General features: G+C 59.6%; 1 protein-coding gene across 1 annotated transcript in view; it reads left to right on the top strand.

Annotated features, from left to right (window-relative positions):
• Positions 1-17,922, top strand: part of ESPNL (espin like) — a 29,156-nt gene extending 11,234 nt beyond the window's left edge. Inside the window, exons 5-9 of the mRNA XM_023642700.2 lie at positions 3,624-3,755; positions 10,981-11,095; positions 12,181-12,290; positions 13,245-13,442; positions 14,768-17,922. Coding sequence (XP_023498468.2) covers positions 3,624-3,755; positions 10,981-11,095; positions 12,181-12,290; positions 13,245-13,442; positions 14,768-16,360 — 2,148 coding nt within the window. The 3' untranslated portion in view covers positions 16,361-17,922. The remainder of the gene's footprint in view (positions 1-3,623; positions 3,756-10,980; positions 11,096-12,180; positions 12,291-13,244; positions 13,443-14,767) is intronic.
• Positions 17,923-22,040: the final 4,118 nt, after the last annotated feature.

Raw genomic sequence — 22,040 nt, forward strand, 5'->3', positions numbered from 1 at the left:
AAAGCCCCTCAGTACCTAGTTGTGTATTTTCAGTTGTGGGTCCTTCTAGTTGTGGCATGTGGGACGCCACCTCAGCATGGCCTGATGAGCGGTGCCATGTCTGTGCCCAGGATCCGAACCACCGAAACCCTGGGCTGCCGAAGCGGAGCATGCAAACTGAATCACTCGGCCACGGGGCCGGCCCTCATCTTTTTTATAATAGCCATTCTGATGGGTGTGAGGTAATATCTCACTGTAGTTTTGATTTGCATTTCTCTAGTAATTAGTGATGTTGAGCACCTTTTCGTGTGCCTGTTCACTGTCTGTGTATCTTCTTTGGAATTATGTCTGTTCATACCCTCTGCCCAGTCTTTGATGAGGTTGTTATTTTTTGTTGTTGTTGAGGTGGTGATTCTTAAACCAGTGACTTGAACATGGGAAGGAGCAGGATTTCCAGCGAGCGAGAGAGGGTTAGAAGTGGTCAGATTGCTGGAACAGAGCAGAGCGGAAGCTGGGGCTGACAGGAAGAAGTCACCGGTGAGGAGACTTGGAGCCCGTGACTAGTTTCACTATGGTGTAAAGAGGCATTTGGGAGCTGCTGTGGGATCCCGAGAAGAGGGCATATGATGTCATTGTTGTTTGGAGGAGGGCAACGCTGCAGGGAGTTGCTGTAAGATGAGACGTGGTCTGGGGCTTCGCAAATGAGACTTAAAAGGGAACAGCAGAAGACAGGGGCACACGAGGTTCCCTCAAGGTTTAGACATGTGGTTATAACTCGGTGGAAGTTCTGCCTAACTTGAAGTTGCTGCTAATTCAAGAAAGGATGTTCACCGAGTACCATATTGTAAGAGTCTCTAAAAAGGCATTCTGAGCACATGATGGCCTCAGTCCACCTCCCGTGCCTGTAAAAGGTAGCGGTGTACTGCCAGTTAATCCATCAGAGGCTTTAATCTCCAACCATTCATGTCCACACTCTCCTGCATTCAGATGCTCACTCTTCCGACAAGTAGTTATTGGGCACTAGCTTAGTTCGTGCCCAGGGATTCGAGAACCAGAAGACTATTTAGATGAGATGAGTGGTTCTCAACAGGGCAGTACCCTCTGTGCTGGCTTTTGGGTGTTCCAGGGCTGTTTCTGGTTGTTACAATGATTGGGGTGCACTTGTGTTACAATATGGGGACATTAGGTGACCTGCTATTCCTGAACAGTCCTGCACCGTGACAGAAGGTCTCATGCCCCACACAGCTTCCCAATGGATCCGACATGCATGTAGGTAGAAAACCTGCTTATAATGATCTAAGCTCTGAATCCAGCTCAAGTGTATATAATTATCTAAGCTTAGAACCGAAACTCAAATATATGTATACCCGCACACCAATATTTCTTCATAGTTTTAATATACATAAGCCTTTTCCAAGGCTGGTCCTACTGTATACATGGAGGGAAGATAGCATTTTGTTTTAGTCAGTACTCTACCCAGAATTGCTCACTCTTTGGGAAAATGACATCACTGATGGCAATTAAAAACATACATGATATTATTATTTTTTATTCAGTCGTTGAATATGGACTTATTTAAACTTATCCACACATTTATCACTTTTTTTGTCTTCGTTCCTTCTGGCATCTCAGCCCTTCCATATGGAATCACTTCCCTCAGGCTGAAGTAAATGCCTAAATGTTCCCTCAGTGTGGGTTTGCTGCTGGCAAATTCTTAATTTCATTGTGTTTGCCTAGAAACATCATTGTTTTATTATCAACATTGAAGAATATTTTTGCTGGGTATAGAATTGTAGTTTGGCAATTTCCACTTATTTCCTTTTCATGCTCTTAAAATACCATTGCCTTCTGGCTTCTATCAAGAAGTCAGCTGTCCAGGGTGATTCTTTTCAAGATAATCTTTTTTTTCTCTTGTTGCTTTTAAGATTTTCACTTTGTCTTTGGTCTTCCGCAATTCCACTACAATAGGAGTAGAGGTGGCTTGCTTTTTACTTATCTTACCTCAGATTGGCTGGGTGTCTCGAATTTGTGCTTTGGTGTTTCCATCAATTCTATAAAATTCTCCGCCATTATGCCTTCAGATGTGACCTCTGTGTCCATTCTATTCTACCCTCTTCCTGGGAATAATATTACATGTGTTTTAGACCGTACTGTATCCACTGCTTCTTCTGTTTTCATCCTTGTGTCTGTCTGTGCTATATTCTGTGTTGCTTCTTCTGACCAATTTTGTTTACTAATCCTTCAGCTTCCATTTCTAACTTGGTTATTATTTTTATGTTCTTGACCTTCTAATTAGTCATTTTTCAAGGCTACTGTGTTGCTTTTTATGGTTCATAATTCCATCCTAAGTTTTCAAGCTTGGTTTTTGTTTCTTTGAAAGTAGGAAGCACAGTTGTGTTGGTCTATGAGTTCTCAGGTCTTTGCGGGTCTATTTCCTTGTGTGTTGGGTCCTCCAATTCTCACTTCTGGTCTCTTATTGGCTTGTGCTCCTGGTTTTGTTGACTGTATGCTGGACGTTACATTTGAAGAATGACTCGTAGGCCTCACTTGAGGTCTGGGATGACATCAGATTCCCTCTGCCTGGCAGGCACACGTGGGAACTGCCAGTCCAGGAGTGTCTTAGTCCACGTTCCAGGCTCGAGGTTCCCTGGACCACCTGCCTGGCAGGAAGCAGAGAGCTGGCTGGCTTCTGGCTTGCCTTTTCTCTGAGGGTGGAGCCCTCAGCCCATAGTGGGAGGTGGTGAATCAGAGCTCCCACCTCTGAGGACCCTGAGCTTTTCCTGGTCTCCTTCGTCCTGTGAGGCTACAGAAGAACCACTCAGGTTAGAACACTGTCTCTTGCATAAGCGTGTTCTTAGGGCAAAAGCCGTTCTGGGTGATGGGCTTATCCCCCTGGATTTTCCTTGTCTCCTGAGCTTGGCTGGGAGATTCCTCACTTCCTGTTGCCTCTCTGATGCTCTAGGAAGGTGACTTTTACATTTGGTCTATTTTTTACCTTGTCCTTTGGGAGTGGATTGGTCTGACCCACCTGGGTCTCTACTTCCTGACGTGGATCCCTGCCCACCTGTTTTTGCTGGCGGCATGGCCACCTCACAGATTTCCAGACTTACATCTTGATCATCTGTGACCACCCACCCACTGCTCACAAATCCCATCGGTAATTGGCCATCGTTCTGCGCCCGTTTCTTCATATGAAAATGACACGCACCTCCGAGGGTTGCTGTAAAAACCGGTTCCATATTTAAAGCTGGGGGCATGGGCTACAAGGACAAGGTCAGGGTCAGGCTGCCTGGCCAGGATCATGGCTGTGCCACCTATTTGCCAGCTGGGCCCTTGGCGTTTCCTGGACGCAGGCGCCTTAGCTCCCAGCCAGGATGAGGGGCTGCTGTTGCCTGCAGGGCATAGCGCCACTGCGGCCAGGACTGGGCGGCTGTGGGAGAGGCTCAGGGATTCAAGTCCTCCCCTGCAGCGAATGCCAGCGGGGCCTTGGGCAGGTTCCTCAGCTATTGGCAGCCTCAGTTTCCCACCCGGGAGATGGGGCTGGTGAGCTGCTTGCACCATGCCCACCCTCCGTCAGCACCGGGTGAATGCCACAGGCTCGGGCATGTGCCGCAGTGGGTCACACGGGCGCCCCCTCCCTGCAGTGCTGCCAGACCCTGGTCTCTCACCACGTGGACCCCTCCCTGCGGGATGAAGATGGTTACACGGCTGCAGACCTGGCAGAATACCACGGACACCAGGACTGCGCCCAGTACCTGCGGGAGACAGCCCGGCCGGTAAGCCTTGAGGTCCGTGTCCATCCTGGGGGGCTGGGGTGACAGGGCCCCCCCACTGCCCTGACAGCCCAATTAGCTAGAAAGCTCACTGCACACACCCTGTCGTTTGCAGGAAAAGGGGCCAGGACTGGGGCAGTGCCACAAGCCAGCTGGCCAGGCACTGAGGCCAGGCTCTGACAGGGGCCATGACAGGGGCCATGACAGAGGCTGTGACAGGGCTGTGACAGGGGCCGTGACAGGGGCCATGACAGAGGCTGTGACAGGGGTCATGACAGAGGCTGTGACGGGGCTGTGACAGCAGATGTGACAGGGGATATGATGGGGTGTGACTAGGGATGTGACAGAGGCTGTAATAGGGGATGTGACATCGGACGTGATGGGGTGTGACTGGGGATCTGATGGGGTCATGACAAGGGATGTGACAGGGGCCATGACAGGGGCCGTGACAGAGGCTGTGACAGGGGCTGTGACAGAGGCTGTCACAGGGGCTGTGACAGGGGCCATGACAGGGGCCGTGACTGGGGCTGTGAGTGAGGCCATGACAGGGGCCATGACAGAGGCTGTGACAGGGGCTGTGACAGCAGATGTGACAGGGGATATGATGGGGTGTGACTAGGGATGTGACAGAGGCTGTAATAGGGGATGTGACATCGGACGTGATGGGGTGTGACTGGGGATCTGATGGGGTCATGACAAGGGATGTGACAGGGGCCATGACAGGGGCCGTGACTGGGGCTGTGAGTGAGGCCATGACAGGGGCCATGACAGGGGCCGTGACTGGGGCTGTGACAGGGGCCATGACAGAGGCTGTGACAGGGCTGTGACAGGGGCCGTGACAGGGGCCATGACAGGGGCCGTGACTGGGGCTGTGAGTGGGGCCGTGACAGGGGCCATGACAGCGCTGGGGCTATAGCTGGGACCAGGCCTGGGCTTGTGGCTGGACCTTGGCCAAGGCTCCTGTTGGGTGACTTTATGTCAGTCTGAGGATGACCTGGGGGTGGGATCAGGGCCCTGGGCCCTCGGTGAGGTGACCCTGATGAGGCCAGGCCAGCCCTGTGCAGGTTCCAGTCCTGCTCTCCCATCTTGGCGAGTGACCTTTCATGACCTCACATCTCTCTGAGCTATGTCCCCAGCCATAAGGACAGGGACCTCATCTGTCCTGCTGGCCCCAGCTCCCAGCATGTGACAGACTGCAACAAGTGAATGAACAGGAGAGCAAATGGATGGATGAGGGTGGACAGACAGACAGACGAGTGGGTGGATAGACAGCCGGGCAGGTGGGTGAAGTCAGCAGTTGGTCCGCGTGGAGCCAGGCTCCCTCATTCCAGGCCCACGGCGGTTACTGTGACAAATTAGTCCCCACCTGCCACAGCTCTTGCCACAATTTTCTCTGGTGGCCACCCCTTCAGAAGGTTCCCTGGGATCACATGCCCATTTCAGGTGCGAGCAGTGAGACCCAGAGAGGTGACATGCCCCCCACACCAGTTGTCACCTCCTTTTCCCTTGGGGGCATCCTGAGAGGATCCAGGACCAACTGAGGCAGAGCCGCAGTCCTCCTTGTCACTGGGGCCTACAGGACGGTCCTCACCCGGCCACCGCCAAGAGCCTCTTGTCCCCATAGCCTGAAACCCACCCCCAGGAAGCGTGGGTGCTCCAGGGCACATGTCGGTGCCCTCGTTCATCCTGGTGTCATAGTTTGAGAAGCGGGAACTACAGCTGCTGCTCAAAGTAGCTTATTTACTCATCATCCATTTACCAAATGTTCGACTGGGTGTTGTGCGATCAGAGGTTGTCTTTCTGGCGTGGGTTTGAGAAGCTGGTGGAGCTCAGCGGATTCCTGGTGTAGTGGACCGGCTTCGGAGTCCAGAGGCTAGGAACGCCCCGGCCACCTGGGTCCCTCCAGGCCCCTGTGTGGTCACTGGGGTCGGCCTGGCCACTGAGATTAGGAGGTGGGGCCGGCAGCTGCTCTGCTGCCAGGGCCTCTGGCTGGGGTCGCTGACCCGTCCCCGGCCCAGCCATGCTGTGCTGCCCTTGGCCTGGTCTTCTGTCCAAGCAGGGTCTCTGGCCCTGGGCCTCCATCCCCAGACCCTGGCACATCTGCCAGCCCCTCCTGGCCACTCTCCCCAGCTCTCTTAAGGGGATGGTGGCTCTGCGTGCTCTCCCCAGAGCTGTGGGGGACAGCCCATCTCAGGCCTCCTGGGGCTTCTTGTGGTCTTGGATGTCCCCTGGTGTCATCACAAACTCAAGACAGGGTCCCCTTCATTCAGGATTCCCCAAGCCGGTCTGAGCTGCTTGTGTATCCTCCCCACCCCAACCTGCAGGCCAGCGGCGCCCCGCCTGTCCTCTTGCCCCGGCCTGAGGTGGTGGCGGGTAGGTGGGCCCATCCAGCTCCTTCGGACCCACAGTGCCCACCAGCCTGCTTCCGGCCAGCACACGCGGATCCAAACCCCTGGCCCTCGCGGCTCGTTGCTGGGTCCACAGCGAGCTTCAGGACTGAGGGTTCCGACTGGAGCCTCGGTCTCTGTCCTCCCTCAGTGAGCGCCCGGGGCAGCGGGGTGCCAGTCTCTCAGCCCTGGCTGGAGTCATCCCCCAGGTCCCCACCTCACCTCAGTCTCGGCTCCGTGGGAGGGCAGGCTGTCAGCTGGGCTGCGGGGCCAGGGAGGGCTGTGTGCCTGATGAAATATTGATGGCAACGCGATCCTTGGAGGTCGCCGGGGCTGGCCTCTTCCCATGTCGGGCTCCAAGGAGGTGGTGAAAGCCATCATTTTCCCCGTGACAGGGCAGCCTGTGTCTGCTCCCAGGAGTCATAGGTCCCGAGAGAGGCAGCCTGGGGCACCACGACGCTGGACGGGGAGTGGTGAGACCTGCCCTGTGGGAGGTATCCACTGCATAGGCGGGTCTGCAGGGCCTGGGTTCACCCCCTGCCCAGTGAGGGGCTGGGCCTCTCTGACTCGGGTGGGGCAGTGGCCAGAGGGGCCACCTGTACCCCAACCCCCAGGCAGTGGGCTGGACAGCTGGGCTCCTGGCTGTAGGGCCAGGTTTGAGTGAGATCCTGGCCGGGCGGCAGCAGTTAGGAACAGCAGCCCAGGATGGCAAGGGTGGCCTCTGTGCTCGGGGACCCAAGCCCCTCAGTGTCTCCCATGGCATCTGGGGCTGTCCTGCTTGCCCCTACCCTTGTGCTCACTCCCACCACGGTTGGAGCAGGCCTTCCTGGCTGGGCAACTTCTGAGCGTCTCCGAGCCTCCATTTTCTCGAATCTGTGAAATGGGACTGAGGAGCCTTCTCGGAGGGTAGAAACGCACATGGAGCACCCAGCAGGTGCTAACTCCCCACCCCCAGGTCCAGAAGGGCTCCAGGACCCCTTCATTTTACAGAGGGGGAAACTGAGGCCCAGAGAGGGCAAGGGAGACACCCCTGGGCACCCTCTTCCCCCGGGGAGGGAAGGGGCCTTGACCATGCGGCCAGAAACCGAATCTCAGCTGTGGTGACCGGTGTCCTGCGCCCATCTGCGGGTCATGATTTTCTCGGCCTGGGTGGCATTACAGGCCTGTAACCCGGCTCGCACAGCTGTCCTCGATGTATAATGCATGGCAGGCACAGCGCTGCTCAAATCTCACCAAAAACGCAGAAGAGACAGCAGGCCGCAGGAAGGGCGCCAACCTCGGGCCACTGCAGCGTATGCCCAACTGTCAGGACCACAAAGGTCGGGCCCCAACATCCACCACTCCTTCAGGTGCTTGTAGATTCACTTAGCATCCGGCACCGTATGTGGGACACAGGGACGTAGACACTCCCGTCACCTGGGAAACACCACAGCAGAACTCTGTCCCAGTTAAAATTCAGAGATCATGGTGACACCGTGGTAACAACAGCCATGAGGTCTGGGTCCCACCATGTGCCAGGCGCTCTCCATAATTCCCATCTTCCCGACAACTAGAGTTCTTCCTGACTTCCCAGCGAGGAAACTGAGGCTCAGGGAGTGACTCCCCAGGGCTTCTCCCGGGCCACAGGTGGAGCAGGATTTGGCCCCAGGGACCGGGAGGGTGGCATGAGGTCCCCCAGGCTACAGGTGCTGCTCTGGGCCAAAAGTCCATTCCCCTGAGCCTCAGACCAGCTTCCCACCTCTTCCATCTGTCTTCTCCCGCATGAGGGGGCTGCTGCCACCCCAGCCAAGCCCTGCACTCTGCCCGGGGAGGGGAGGTCCTTGCCCTCACCCCTGGGAGCAGATTCAATGGGGGGAGGGGCTGAGGGCTCCAGGTTGGGGAAGAGAGCAGGGGGAAGCACTGTCAGGTTCACAGCTCTGTCCTGGCTGGGCAGGGACCAGGGCATTGTGGTGGCCCTGTGGCGAGGGCCCACCTGGGGTTCAGCCCTCCTGTGTCCATCAGACTGTCAGAGCCAGCTTCTCTCTGTGCCGCAGGGTCTAGGGACTGACTTGACCCTACTTAAAGCTCTTAAGCCACCCTGTGCCTGCATTGTGGACGCTGGGAGAAGACACGAGACTCTCGGGTCCGAGACACACAGCAGGAAGCAAGCCTCATGTTTTGTTGGGTTCCCTTGCCCGCCAAGTCTCAGGGAGACGTGATATGGGCCCAGACAGCTGCTGTGCACACAGTGGGGTTGTGTCACAGCCGAGGACCACTGAGCCTGGGGAACCCCTGTTTTATAGCGGGTAGAAAGCAGCCTGCTTGGCCCTCTGGGTCCCTCTCTGTAGACGCAGCCCTGAGAAACGGCTGGGTAAAGAGCAGCCAGGGCTTCGCATCCTTGGTAGGAATGTGAGAGACTCAACCAGCGCCAAGGCCTCCTCTGCCCCCGAGCCCCACCCACCTGCTTCTTCCTCCACTGCCAGTGCCCCTGGACCAAAGGAGCAGCGATTTGAGGGCTCCCAGTCCTGGCAGGAGCAGGGACTGGGATCTCAAGTAAGATTCTGAACCCAGCTCTGCCACGTCCCAGCTGTGGGGCCTTAAGAAAGCCCCTTGCCCTCTCTGAGCCTCAGTTTCCCCATCTGTACCCTGGGGGCTGTACTGGGGGTGGAGGTACTATACTGGGGGATTCCTCTGGGTGGTCTCTTCCTCTCATATGACCCAGGGACCTCAGATCTCCCCAACCTTCCCTGAGGGTCTGCTCCCCGGGCCCCCGCACTGTGGATGGTTAAGGTGCCAAGGTAAGGGATCCCACACCCAGCCCAAGCCCGCCTGGCCACCTGACACCTTGGCCTTCAAATATTAATGCGATGCCTCCCGCTCCCATGGGCGGCAGCTGCGACAGCCCCCGACAGCCCAGGACGGCCGCAGCTCCTGGTGCTCACAGCCCAGACCCTGCTCCCGAGGGTCCTCCCAGGCAGGCGGGCCGGCAGACGCTCCCCACCCTGCGCCTGGGATCCTGGGCTCTCCGCACGGATTCCTGGAAGGAGTGAGGCGTGAGGTGCGTGATGGCTGGGCAGATGGGGTTTCAGCCTGTTCCTTCCCAGCGGCCACAGTGGACTGAGGGTCCTGGACAGGAGAGCGACTGAGGGACTGGAGCAGTGGGTGCAGAGCCAGGGTTCTCCTGAGGGCACCCCCAGGCTGGGGTGGCACCTAAGGCTTGCATCTCCTTGCTGGGAGGTGGGACTGGGCCCCCCCTACGGATGAGCACAGGGATGCTGAGAGCGGCCAAGGGGTCTGCAGCAGCAGGACCAGCTACTTCACGTGCAGGGCCCTGTGCAAAATGACAATGCTGGCCTCTTGTTCACAAATGCCTGAGAATTTCAAGAGACAGCAGAGCGTTAAACCGAGCTGCAGCACAGGCCACGCACGGCTCCAGCCCCAGGCCACACGTCCTGCATGCGGCTGGTTTGAACCAAGTCCTCTGTCCCACTCAGGGCTCTCTCCAGTGCCAACCTGGGGGCCCTGAGGCTGTGTCCCGTCTCCACTGCCCACTGCTGGGGGGAAGCGAGGAGCTTGAGTCTGACAGCCAGGGTGGGCTTCTCAGAGGGAACGCAGCTTGTGGCCCTACTAGCTGGAGAGGCAAGTGGGGGCAGCTGTGTGGTAGTCGGGCATGAAGGCGACATGGGTGCAGCCGGGAGCCCAGGCACCTGCTCTCCAAGAGACAGGGTCAGCCAGCCTTCAACTTTCAGCTCTAAACCAGAAGGTGGCAAGCCTGGCTGGGAGGGCAGCTCAGGTGTCCTCCTGGGGAATTTCCCTGCTGCCTAAAGAGGGACACGCCGGGGCGGGGAGGCAAGCACAGTCCCACTGCTGATGGCACCTGCGGTGTTAGGGCAGCCCATGGGCCTTGCTCCTCCTGCTCCGCAGCCCTGGGACTCTTGGTCCTGTGGTCCGATGCAAAGGCTGAGGCCTCGTGGGGCTGAGATCGGGGAGACTTCCAGGTCAACGGCTCTTTCTGGCCATCCACTGGTCAGTGCTTGGAGGCAGGGAACGTGGCCACGGCCAGGTCTGTGCCTTGCCCCAGACGTGTGGCAGGGGGTAGAGGTGAGGCGTGGGTGCCCCTGCAGCCCCGGGCATGATTTCCCCGACACCAGGTTCCCGGGGTTGATCTTGGTGGTCTGTTTCCAGGCGGCCTGGACACTGCATGATGGGTCCACGGTGGGCACAGCGCCACTGCTCTGATGTGTGGCCATGGTCCCCGCTTATGGGGCTGAGAAGTTCCAAGTTCGTTGTGGTTTTCCCCTGTGCCCAGGGGCCGGCCACCTGCTCTCCCCTCAGAGAGTGTGGTGGTTCCAGGCGGTTCGTCTCAGCACAGAAGTCAGGGACAGTCAGGGAGTCTGTGTGTGCACATGCATATGTGTGCATGTGTGCGTGTGCACGCATCCCTCGTAAGGCCATTTGGTGAGAAAAAGCTGGTCACCAGGCCCTAACCCAGTGCCCGCAGCTGCCCAGTTAAGCTGCCTCCAGAGGGAGCCCCTGAGCCTTGAGGGGCCTTAAGATGGGGGTTCACCTGTGGGAATGGCATGGGGGCGCACAGTGGGAGATGACACTCAGACGAGTGCATGGGGCGTTTGGGGAACCCTGTCACCCAGTGTGGAGGGGGTGGAGAGACACAGGGTGGGGGACAGAAGCTCAAGGGGCACTGCCCCTCCCTCCTGCTCTCTAGCCCTGCCACAAGCTGTGCAGCGCCCCCGGGCCGGGGCCAGGGCTAGCCCACTGGAAGCCCCCAGCCCCACCTGGTAGCACTGGCAGCCCAGGTCGAGGCCCACCTGGGCCTCCTGCTGACCAGACCTGTCCACCCGCAGGTGCCACTCCTGATGACGCCCCCGCCCCCACCCTTCCCCCCTCCTCCGCTGTCGGCGGCGAGGCTCTCCCCAGAGGATGGAAGAAGAGGGGGCTCAGGTCTCGGGAGCCCCACCTGTGAGTACGCGTCTCCGGGAGGGCTGGCAGGGGCCATGGGTGCCGGGAGTGGATGCCTCTGGCCTCCCCTCTGAGATCCTTCGAGGGGGTTGGTGGGGGAGTAGCTGACTCCAGGCAACTGGGCACACTCAGGACGGGGTTGGGGTCACCCCTCCCATCGCCCAACACCCGACTTCTTCCAGGTCTCCTCTGTTGTCTTCGTTGCTTCTTTAAAGGGAGAATCACCATTTTCCATAATGGGCCCTTATTATAATCACAATTCTATGGCCTCCTGCCCACCCTGCGGGAGTCCCTCTGTGAGCTCTGAGCCCCTCAGGGCCAGGCTCTCCTGCCTGTGATCTTGGGCAGCCTCAAGCCCTCTCTGGGTCTCTGCTTGTGCAGAAGTAAATCCAATGTCAGGTCACTGGGACCTAGGCCCCTTCGGGATCTGCTGCCATTGTCCATCTCCAGCAGGCCGAGTGTCCAGGGGCTCGCAGAAGGCAGGTGAATGGTCCTCAAACTGCAGGTCACCACCCGTTAAGGGCTTGTGGCCAGCATTTATCAAAATGAAATGAGACAGCATGAAAATCATCAGCTAGTCCCATAGGTAGTGAGAATGGAATGGGTTGTAGTGATCTAGTCACACGTAGGGGTGTGTGTGTGTGTGTGTGTGTGTGAGATGCAGAATGTGTTTCTTACTAGGGAGGGTGTTTGTAGGGGTGGGGGAGAGGCAGTACGAGGACAGGCTTTGCGGTCTGCCTAGGCTGCATTAGGTCCCCAGACCACCCCATGCCCTTCCTGGCTCCCTCTAGGCCGTAGGAGGGGGTGGGGAGGGGCGGGGGAGGTCCCCTGGGATGGCATGAGGGGGCTAAAATGCAGACTGTCCAAGTGGCCAGGTTGGGGTAGCTCCCTGGATGCCCATGGATGCCCCAGCCATGAATGAGTTTGCCCAGCCCCAGGGCACTTTGTGGGGGGCTGGTTGGGTCTTGGGCTCCACGTCCAGTGTCCTTCAGGGGCCGGTTCTGCCCCAGATCTGGGGTCTTCCACTCCCCATGCCTTGCCCTCTCTGGAAGCCCCTCTGACTCCAGCTCCCCCTCCTCCTGCAGCAGCTCTCAGCCCGGCCTGGCCCAGCCAGCCTGACCAGCCTCTTCCGAGGGAGCGGACGACCTGCACAGCCCCCCCGAGGGTCACCACCAGCACCACGGCTGTCCTCATGGTGAGCCCCCACCTCACATCTCTGTCTCCCGAGGCCCCCAGCCAGCCCTCAAAGCCCAGCTGGCCTCTCGCCGTGTTCTCCCATGTGAGCCCAGGCAGGTCACTTCTGGACGTCAGGCCGGCACCCGGGGTGACTGGCTGGCTCTGGAGGGCACCCCGGGTTCTAAGGAGGTGGGAATTTCAGGGCCACAAGCAGCTTGCCACTCCATCATAGAAGACCTGGGACCCCTCTCTGATCCCAAGAGTCTCAGCTCCTCACCCTGACCTCTGAACCCAGGGGTGCTTCGTGCCCCCTTCAGACGCTGCTGTCCCGGTACAGAGCAGCAGTCGTCCATGGGGAGGGTGGGCCTGGAACCTGCTGCCCTCCTCCTTGGGGGTTCCCAGTCAGCCCAGGACCCACTGCAGGAGGCCTGCTCCTCTTTCTCCTCCTCTTTCTGGGCACCAGGCCCTTATAAATCCAACCCACCCTTTCCTCGAATGGGTCCTGGGAACTCTCCGCCCCTGAGATGTTCTGTGCCATCTGGAAAATGCAGCTCAATGCCCCCCCTCTTGGAGAGTTACAGTGCACACAGCACACTAAAGGCTCTGACAAGTCCTGCAGTCCAGAATTGGCCACCAGACTTTGACTTTGCAACTATTCTCCAAATTCATCCATTTGGTGTACTCTAGGCAGTGTCCTCTCGGCCATATACAGGAGAGGGGAGGAATCTGGTTGCCTCTCACCAGCGATCCCCCACCACACACACCTGGGGATACCCACAGGGGACACCTCGGGTCCCTGCCCTCAGAGGCTCACACCTACCAGACTGCAGGGTGCTGTCGTGGTCTACCCGCCCTCCCTGGCCGGCCCCCACCGCCCTCCTCCTTGGGCCATGCTCGCGCCGCGCAGCCCCTCCGTCTGCTCCGGGACCGGGGTCCCCTCTGGGCCCGGACTGATCAGCCCGTGTCCCCACAGGGTGCGGAAACGCCGGCGGGGGATGTCCCAGACGGCCTGGCTGCGCTGCAGCTGGACGGGCTGCCCTCGGGCGACCTCGACGGCCTGGTGCCCACGCGGGACGAGCGCGGCCAGCCCATCCCCGAGTGGAAGCGGCAGGTGATGGTGCGCAAGCTGCAGGCACGCTTGGGCGCGGACCCGGAGGAGCCGGAGGCCCAGGTGGGGCCCGGCGAGGCGGGGCCAGGAGGGGCGGGGCCCAGCCGGGGTGGGCGGGGCGTAGAGGGCGGGGCCAGGGGCGGGGCGAGGGTGGGCGGGACAGGGCTGCAGAGGGGCGGGGCCAGGAGCGGCCAGGCATGAATGGGCGGGGCCCTGCGGGAGAGGGCCAGGGCGGGGTCCGGACGGGACAGGAGCGGGACCGCAGGCTTCGTTCTGGCAGGTGGACGTGGAAGGTGGGGTCCCTGCCCATGCCTTGAGTCCTGAGACCCCACTGCGTGCCCCTCAGCTTCCTCCTCTGCCAGACGATGAGGTTGAACCCGATTGGAGGGTGTGAGCAGTGCCCGGTTACTGCGTTACAGGCATGACGCCCACAGTCTCTTTTATCTAACGACTTATGTCCTCACCTACCTTGTGCCAAGCCCTGTTCTCGGCGGTGAAGGGGACCAGCCCTGACCCCCTGGAGCCTCTATTCCAGCGGGGACGACGGGGTGACCGGGCAAGGGCAACTGCACTGGGTGTGTGGGGCGGGGAGGGTGATCTCAGGTGCTATGGAGAGAGGCAAAGCAGTGAAAAGGGAGGGGGCTGTTCTGTATGGTGCTCCGGGCGGCCTCTCTGGGGAGGTGACCTTGAGCAAGGGCCAGAGGGAAGTGAGAGAGGAGCTTTGTGGGAATTTGGGACAAGTATTCCAAGCAGAGAGAACAGCGAGTTCAAACACCCTGCGGCATGAATGGGCTGGCCCAAAGGAGGACCAGGAGGAGGCAGGACCACTGGAGTGGAGTGAATGAGGGATGGTGGGCTCAGGGTCCCTCCATGTCTCTGGTCCCACAGACTGAGAGCACTTGGGGGCAGGGCTGTATCCTGGTGCCTGGGCAAGCCCAAGGCGGGTGTTTTGGGGTGAACTACTGAGAGAACCCAGAGCAGAGGGGTTGAGGCTGCCGCCCAACCACTGGAGTTTGGTAGGAGGGTCTGGGAGGGCTCTGAGGAGGGAGATCCTTTGGATTAAACATTGAGGCGATGAGGGGGAGATTAGGAAGACGTGGGGTAGCAGAGCAGAGGCACCCTGGCCTCTTCTGAGGGGGAAGACTGGGCCCCCATGGGGCAAGGTGGCTGCCCTGAGCCTCAGACTTGGGACTGGGGCTGGCCAACCACCTTGTTTACTCTCTAAGTCCAGGCAAGGGCCAGCTGGTGTCCAGGGGCTGGGCTGGAGCCCCCAGGGGCACGTGGGGCCAGGACACCCACGAGGAGCCTGTGTCCAGCGGGAACACGCCCTCTCCCCACCACGATGAGCGTGGGCCACGGCCCGGCTGACCTGCCTTCCCTGTGCCCAGGACGACAGCGGGAGCGCAGGCCCTGCGGAGCAGGCGGCCTGGCGGTACTCACAGACCCACCAGGCCATCCTGGGCCCCTTCGGGGAGCTGCTGACTGAGGACGACCTGGTGTACCTGGAGAAGCAGATCGCTGACCTGCAGCTGCGGCGCCGCTGCCAGGAATACGAGAGCGAGCTGGGCCGGCTGGCGGCCGAGCTCCAGGCCCTGCTGCCCACGCCCCTGGTCAGCATCACGGTCAACAGCCACTTCCTGCCCCGGGCGCCCGGGCTGGAGGGCGAGGAGGGCCCTGCCCTGGTGGCCGAGCCCAAGGAGTCCTTGGGGGCCTTGGAGGCCGCGCCCGACGGGCAGCCCCTGCCCTTCTGGTGCAGGCACATCTCCAGGCTGGTGCGCAGCATGTCCCTGCTGCTGAAGGGCATGAACGGGCTGGTGCAGGGTGAGGAGAAGCCAGCCGCCCAGCCCCGGCAGGAGGCCCCCAGGGAGGCCCCGGCCAGCCCCCCACGCAGCGCGGCCCAGCGCGAGATCCAGGAGTGTGGGGTGTCCGTGAGGACGCTGCGTGGCAACTTCGAGTCAGCCCCCAACCCACCCTGCACCCCAAACCCGGGCACCAGTGAACCAGGGGCCCGGCCCGGGCAGTGCCTGAGGGGCTGCTGGTCCGCCCCTCTGCAGCCCCGAGGTGAGGCCAGGCCGGGCGACGCAGAGGAGGCCAGCGACTCGGGCATCAGCTGCGAGGAGGCGCCGTCGGAGGCGGGCGCCGTGCCCAGCCCCGATCTGGCCAACCTGCGCAAGGAGCGCATCGTCATGCTGTTCCTGAGCCACTGGAAGAAGTCGGCCTACACACCGGCCCTCAAGACGGCTGCCTGCAGGACCCTGGAGGCCCACCGCACCGGGCCGAGGGGGCAGGAGGCGGCCAGGGGCCCCCGGCTGCCCTCTCTGCCGCCCAGCGAGGGGCCCCGGCTCGGCCACCTGTGGCAGCAACGGAGCATCATCACCCACCTGCTGGGCAACTGGAAGGCCATCCTGGCACACGTGCCGGCCCGGCAGCTGCGGCGGCTGAGCCGGCGGCCCCGCGGCCCCCTGTCCCCCGAGCAGTTCCTGCCCCACGTGGACGGGGCGCCTGTGCCCTACGGCAGCCTCACGCTGGACCTCTTCATGCTGGGCTACTTCCAGCTCCTGGAGTGCGACCTGCCGGCCGCGGAGCGCAAGATGCGCCACCTGCTCTGCTTCGAGGTCTTCGAGCACCTGGGCGCCCATGGCTGGGAGGCCGTGCGTGCCTTCCACAAGGCCGTTACCGACGAGGTGGCCGCCGGCCGCCGGGCCTGGACCGACGGCTTCGAGGACATCAAAGCCCGCTTCTTTGGCTCCAGCCGCGGTCCCGCCTGGGACGTAGAGCCTGGCCGCAAGTCAGGCCTGACCCCGCTCGGGCCCCTGCCCCACGCTGCTGTCCCCGGCAGCGGCCTCAAGCCCGCGGCACAGCGCCTGGGGTCCGGCTCCCAGCGGGGCAGCTTCAGCAACGAGGACATCTGCGGCTACATCGACCGGAGCTTCGCCTTCTGGAAGGAAAAAGAAGCCGAGATGTTCAGCTTTGGAGAGTGAGACGGGCTGGCAGCCTGCCTTCCTCTGGAATGGGGTTTTGGGGGTGGTTTTGGTTTTCTCTTCTCTTTTCCTTTTTCGCCCACCTGGTGGCCGGGCAACCCCGAGGCCAGGCCGGCAGATACTGAGCATGCTGGTTGCTTCCCTCCGGTTCTGCCCCTTAACAGGTGCCTCCTCACTGGTGGGACTCAGCTTCAGAATCCTTCTCACCACTGGACCCAAGAAGCCCTCTCGGGCTCCTGGTCGGCCCTGAAGTTAGATGACTTGGCGTCCCGGCCCCGGGTCCCTCTGCCTGGTCATCCCCCAGGCACCTGGGATGCTGGCCTATTTCCCCAGAGCCTCTTTGCAGTGTCCCAGGTCACCTGGGTGTCCCGCCCCTATGTTCCTCTGGTGCTGGTGGTCCCGGCTGCGTCCAGAGCCTGTGTCTGCCCTCCACTGGTCCTGCCTCGGTTCCTTCTGGTGACCTTGGGCCATGCCACTTCACTTCCCCAGGCCTCTTTCTCCATCTGTGAAGTAGGGGAGGTACTGGGGGTTGGAGAGAACGGGATTCGATGGGCAAGATGCCTCCTGTCAGACCGGACTGGTCTCTGGAATTTTCCAGGTCAGGGAGATGGCCCACGCTGACGTGCGTGCTGGTCATACACAGCCACCTGCTGACAGACACGTGTTCCACTGCCCTGCCACTCTAGTGCCCCACCCCAGGGTGCTCCAAAAACGAAGGCTCCCTGTGGGGCTCCTGTCCTTCAGCTGACCACCGCACCCCACCAGGCCACACGGCCCGAGGCAGCGCGGGGCCCCACCTGCAGCCTCAGGAGAGCAGGGTCTGAAGGAGCGTCTGTGAGAGAGGCGGTGGCTGAAGGGGGCTCTCAGCAGAGGGGGCTGGCATCCCACCCTCAAAGGTGAACCTGGATCCAGAGGAGAATGAATGTTGGGGGGTAGGCACACAAGCCGGGCCCCGATGAGGGGCAGCCACTTCCTGGGGTCACCCGATGTCACCCACACCTTCTCCACGAGGGGCCAAGGAAAGGAGAGGGGTGCTGCCCCTGAGGGCCTCCAGTTCTGCAGAGTATCGTGGAACAGGACGCTGGCGACAGACCCCCAAATGGCTGGCCGTGGGATGACAGACCCCATGGCGTCCAGGAGATGGGCCCCCACCACTGGGACCCAAGGAGGGCTGGCCCCAGCCCATGGGGCTTTGGGGAAGGGCTGTCCTGCAGCTGTGTGATGGCCCCAACAGGTAGTGTGTGGGGAGGAGGTTTCAGGAATCTTCCACCGGCCACCGCCTCCCTGCCACCAGGCTCCTTTGGGACAGGGGTCTCTGCAGTGTCCCCACCCGCTGGCAGAGCTTGAAGGGCGGCAGGCGAGGTGTTGGATGGAACAGAGTGCCCTCCCAGCCAGCTGACTCAGGGTCCCACAGGGAGGGACACTCAGGAAGATATGAACCCCACAGGCGGTTGAGGCTGCCAGTGTCGGGAAGGGAAGGGGTGCTGGCCCCAGCTCCAGAGCCTCCTGTAGAGCCAACCCTGGTCTTGAATTTGCTGAATAAAGACTCCCATTCCTGGCCAGCCTGCATGCTGTGCTTGTTTTCCCCTGAAAGACCCACCTGTGCCCAGAGAGGGTCCTGGCACTGGGTGGGCACCGAGTCATGTGTCCTCGTCTCAGGTCCATCAAAACTGCAGAGGCCACATGCTTATCCCCAAAGAGCCCTCTCTTCCTCATCTGTAAAATGGGGTGCATGCTGACCTGCCACTCCCAGGGTCACGTTGAGGGTGGACTGCGGTCCCGGACAGGGGAGTCTCTGTGGACAACAGTGACACTCGCCCGCATGCATCGGTATTTCAAGGAGCAGGTTGTAGTGAGCAGGACACCAACTCTGGGCAGCCGCGAGCATCTCAGCGCTGTTGCATCAGTGAGGTCCTGGCTCTTGGCCCCAAAATGCGACCAAGGGAGCCGGACGAGGGCTGGTCCACAGGGCACCACCACTGCCTGGGCTGGCGGGGGTACAGGTCTGAGGGTGGGGCTGCGGGAGCCCTGGGGTAGGGGTGTCAGAAGGTACTGGACACTCCAATGTTTCCCTCCTCGGATGCCGCCTGTGGGACACTGTTTTTCCACGGGCCTGGCAAGGGAGGGGGTGGGGGGCATGGACACAGAGCCCAGCCTCAGAGGTCGCCTGATGGCTGGGGGGTGCTCAGGGGAGCCCTGGACAGGGGACCAGCATGCCCGACTCAGGGCGTCCCTGCCCACTTGCTGTGGCCTTGGGCAAGTCCTCCACAGCCTCCAGGCCTCAGTTTCCCAGCCGAGGGACCAGACCAAGGCCAGCAGGGAGCACCCACAAGCATCTTGGGTCCCAAGAGGACCTGGGCTTGGGTGGGCTGCCAGGAGAGGGGTGAGAGAGGCTCAGACCGAAGTTTGAAGTGTGGAAGCAGGGAGAGGGCACCTCTGCTGGGCACTCAGGGCTGACTCCCCAAATGCCTTCTGCAGACACCCTGCTTCCTGGGGGTCTATAAAAGCACTGTGTCCTGGGAGTGGCCCCAGGGATTCTGAGTCCCCCGGCATGGGCTGTGCTGGGAAAGCTGTTTTTTTTCCCAAGACGTTCCAGGTGATTCTGATGCTGAGCAGCCTGGAACCCCCAACCCACTAGCAGCTCACCTGTGGGGAGTAGGTGGCCCTGCAGGAGACAGGGGCTGGCCCTAGCATGGCCGCAGTCTCAGCCATAAGCCTGTTCGGTGCCTATAACCCTGTTGTCCAGTTGGCAAACACTCACTGAGGACCCCAGAGTCCCTACATAGGCTGCAGGCTTTGGTGAGGTGACCAGACACAAAGCGAGGTGCTGACCCCGGCAGCTTCCAGATGAACTGGAAAAAGACTGGAGAAAGGGAACCCATCTCTCTCCCTGGCATACACATGTGTGCAGGACAGAGAGGGAGAAGAACGAAGCCGGATCAAAGTGGGTGCAGGACCAGCACCTTCTCCCTCATGACTAGAACAAAGATGGTAACCATGTAAGCGCTTCACATATCCGTGCACAGGTTTAATGCAAAGTTGAGCACCTTTTTTTCTAACGGCTCTAAAATTTATTTGAAAGAAAAAAACAAATAAGCCAAGAAGGCCCCCAGGGACACGCCCCCCACCCCACCTCCTGTGTAGCCCCTCCCACATTGGTACCACAGAACTGGGCACTGGGTAGCCCTTGGAGTGGCTTATAAAAGGCTCCCAGGGGCTGGCCCCGTGGCCGAGTGGTTAAGTTCGCGCGCTCCGCTGCAGGCGGCCCAGTGTTTCGTTGGTTCGAATCCTGGGCGCGGACATGGCACTGCTCATCAGACCAGGCTGAGGCAGCGTCCCACATGCCACAACTAGAAGAACCCACAATGAAGAATACACAACTATGTACCGGGGGGCGTTGGGGAGAAAAAGGAAAAAATAAAATCTTTAAAAAAAAAAAAGGCTCCCAGCGTTGATTCTCACCTGTCTCTGGGGGAAGCCAGCCGCCGTGTTGGGAGCAGCCTATGGAGAGGCCCCCGGCCCCAGTCCAGCCTTCAGATGACTGCAGCCCAGCTGACCCCTTGGTGCCAGCTAAGGACAGGGGCTGAGGCAGAACCACCCACTAAAGTGCTCCCAGAGCCGTGAAACTGTGTGAAACTAATAAATGTTTGTTGTTTTAAAACGCTAGATTTTGAGGTGATTTGTTATGCAGCAACAGACAACTAATATGACAGACAAGAAAATTTCAATAGAAAAGGAATGAAGAGGGGCCGGCCCAGTGGCGCAGCGGTTAAATTCAACACGTTCCGCTTCGGCGGCCCGGGGTTCGCCGGTTCGGATCCCGGGTGAGGACATGGCACCGCTTGGCAAACCATGCTGTGGTAGGCATCCCACGTAAAAAGTAGAGGAAGGTGGGCACGGATGTTAGCTCAGGGCTAATCTTCCTCAGCAAAAAGAAAAAAGAAAAGGAACGAAGATGATATGAGGACAGCATAACTGTAGAGCAATAGTCTACCAAACAGGGGGGTGCTGACCCCAGAATGCGGTCCCTCAGATCAACAGACCAGAAGAGAGAAAGCTGAGACACAGAAAACACTGCCCCGAGGTCCAGGTGCCAGCCAATCCCTGGGGGAAGAAGGAATTGTCAACAATACTGCTCAGAGTGTGGGTAAACTATTTGGGAAAAAAAAAAAAAAAAGTCTGACCTTATGGCACCCCAAGGCCCAAAATAAATCCCAGACGGAATAAGAGATACTGTGAGCAAGTCAACCCATAAAACCCTAAGAGTTGTGCCGGGTCAGCCCCACCGTGTGAAAGCCCCAGGCCAAGCGGAGGGAGTGCATCACTCGCCCAAGCTGGACGGCCCTCTGGTACGTGCACTGAGCTGTAAAAATGCTCACACTCTTCACCTTGGTGAGTTCACGCTCCAAATCTATTCCAGGGAAATAATCCCAGAGGTGGCACCATATTAGCTGTCATAGTCCAAAAGGGCCGCCGACTCAAACGTCCATTAATAGAAGTGACTGGGTGTCACTTCCAACTTCTTGAAGTGTGATAGATCCTCTTATGCTGACATTTTAAATCATATTTTCGAAGACTGATCATGTCAGAAATGCTCGCAGTATAATACTGGTAAAACGGGACACGAACACACACCTGCCGTCATTCTCATGCCTAGAGTAGTAATAGCCTGGCAGGGGAGATACCGCTGTGTTAATGGGGATTGTCTTTTACCTGTGGAATTTCCTGCTTTCTATTTTTCTGTGTTTTCCAAATTTTCCACAATGAGCGTGTGCTATTTTTATCATCATAGAAAGAAACAGGCGGCGTATTTTTAAAAACTGCACCACTCATTAGCAATCTGATGATGAGGCTCTGTTTTGAGCCCCTGGTATTGAGTTTCCCAAACTGACGTGTCATGTGAGGTGCTGGGTCTCCCATCATCGTCCCCGAAAGGCCTCCGTTCTGGGCACGCAGTGTTGTGCCCAGGTCCCTGTGACGGCGGCCTGTCATCAGAATCCCCTGTCCTCATTTCCTCCAGCCTGAGTCGGAGTGCATTAACCCTCCCTGTCCCGCCTGCAAACGGAGTGGAGGACGGGAGGCAAGACCAACGCCTCTGTGCCCCCTCCAGCGTCCTCCCCCAGGGTGGTCCTGGCCACAGAGAGAGCTGGGGACATCCATGAGGGCCCTCCAACATAAGGCTGATGCCCAAGGCTAGGGGAAAAGTCTTGGGACTGTCTGGGGCAGGGGCAGGGCCTTGGGATGGGCTGGGCTGGGCTGAGCTGGGCTGAGCTGGGACATGACTGGACTGAGCTGGCATCTGACTGGACTGGCCTGGACTGGACTAGACTGGGCTGAACTGGGATATGACTGGGCTGGGTGGACTGGGCTGAACTGGGATATGACTGGGCTTGACTGGACTGGACTAGACTGGGCTGAACTGGGATGTGACTGGGCTGGGCTGGGTTGGACTAAGATATGACTGGGCTGGACTGGACTGGGCTAGACTGGGCTGAACTGGGTTATGACTGGGCTGGACCGGCCTGGACTGGCCTGGACTGGACTGGGCTGGGCTGAACTGGGATGTGACTGGGCTGGGCTGGGCTGGAAAATGACTGGGCCAGACTAGGCTGGCCTGGGCTGGGGAGGGAAGCCTGGAATCAGGGAGCCTGTGGGTGAGCAGAGTAGGGAAGCACCCTGT

This window comes from Equus caballus, chromosome 6 (assembly GCF_041296265.1).
Source record: "Equus caballus isolate H_3958 breed thoroughbred chromosome 6, TB-T2T, whole genome shotgun sequence".
NCBI classification, from domain to species: domain Eukaryota; kingdom Metazoa; phylum Chordata; class Mammalia; order Perissodactyla; family Equidae; genus Equus; species Equus caballus.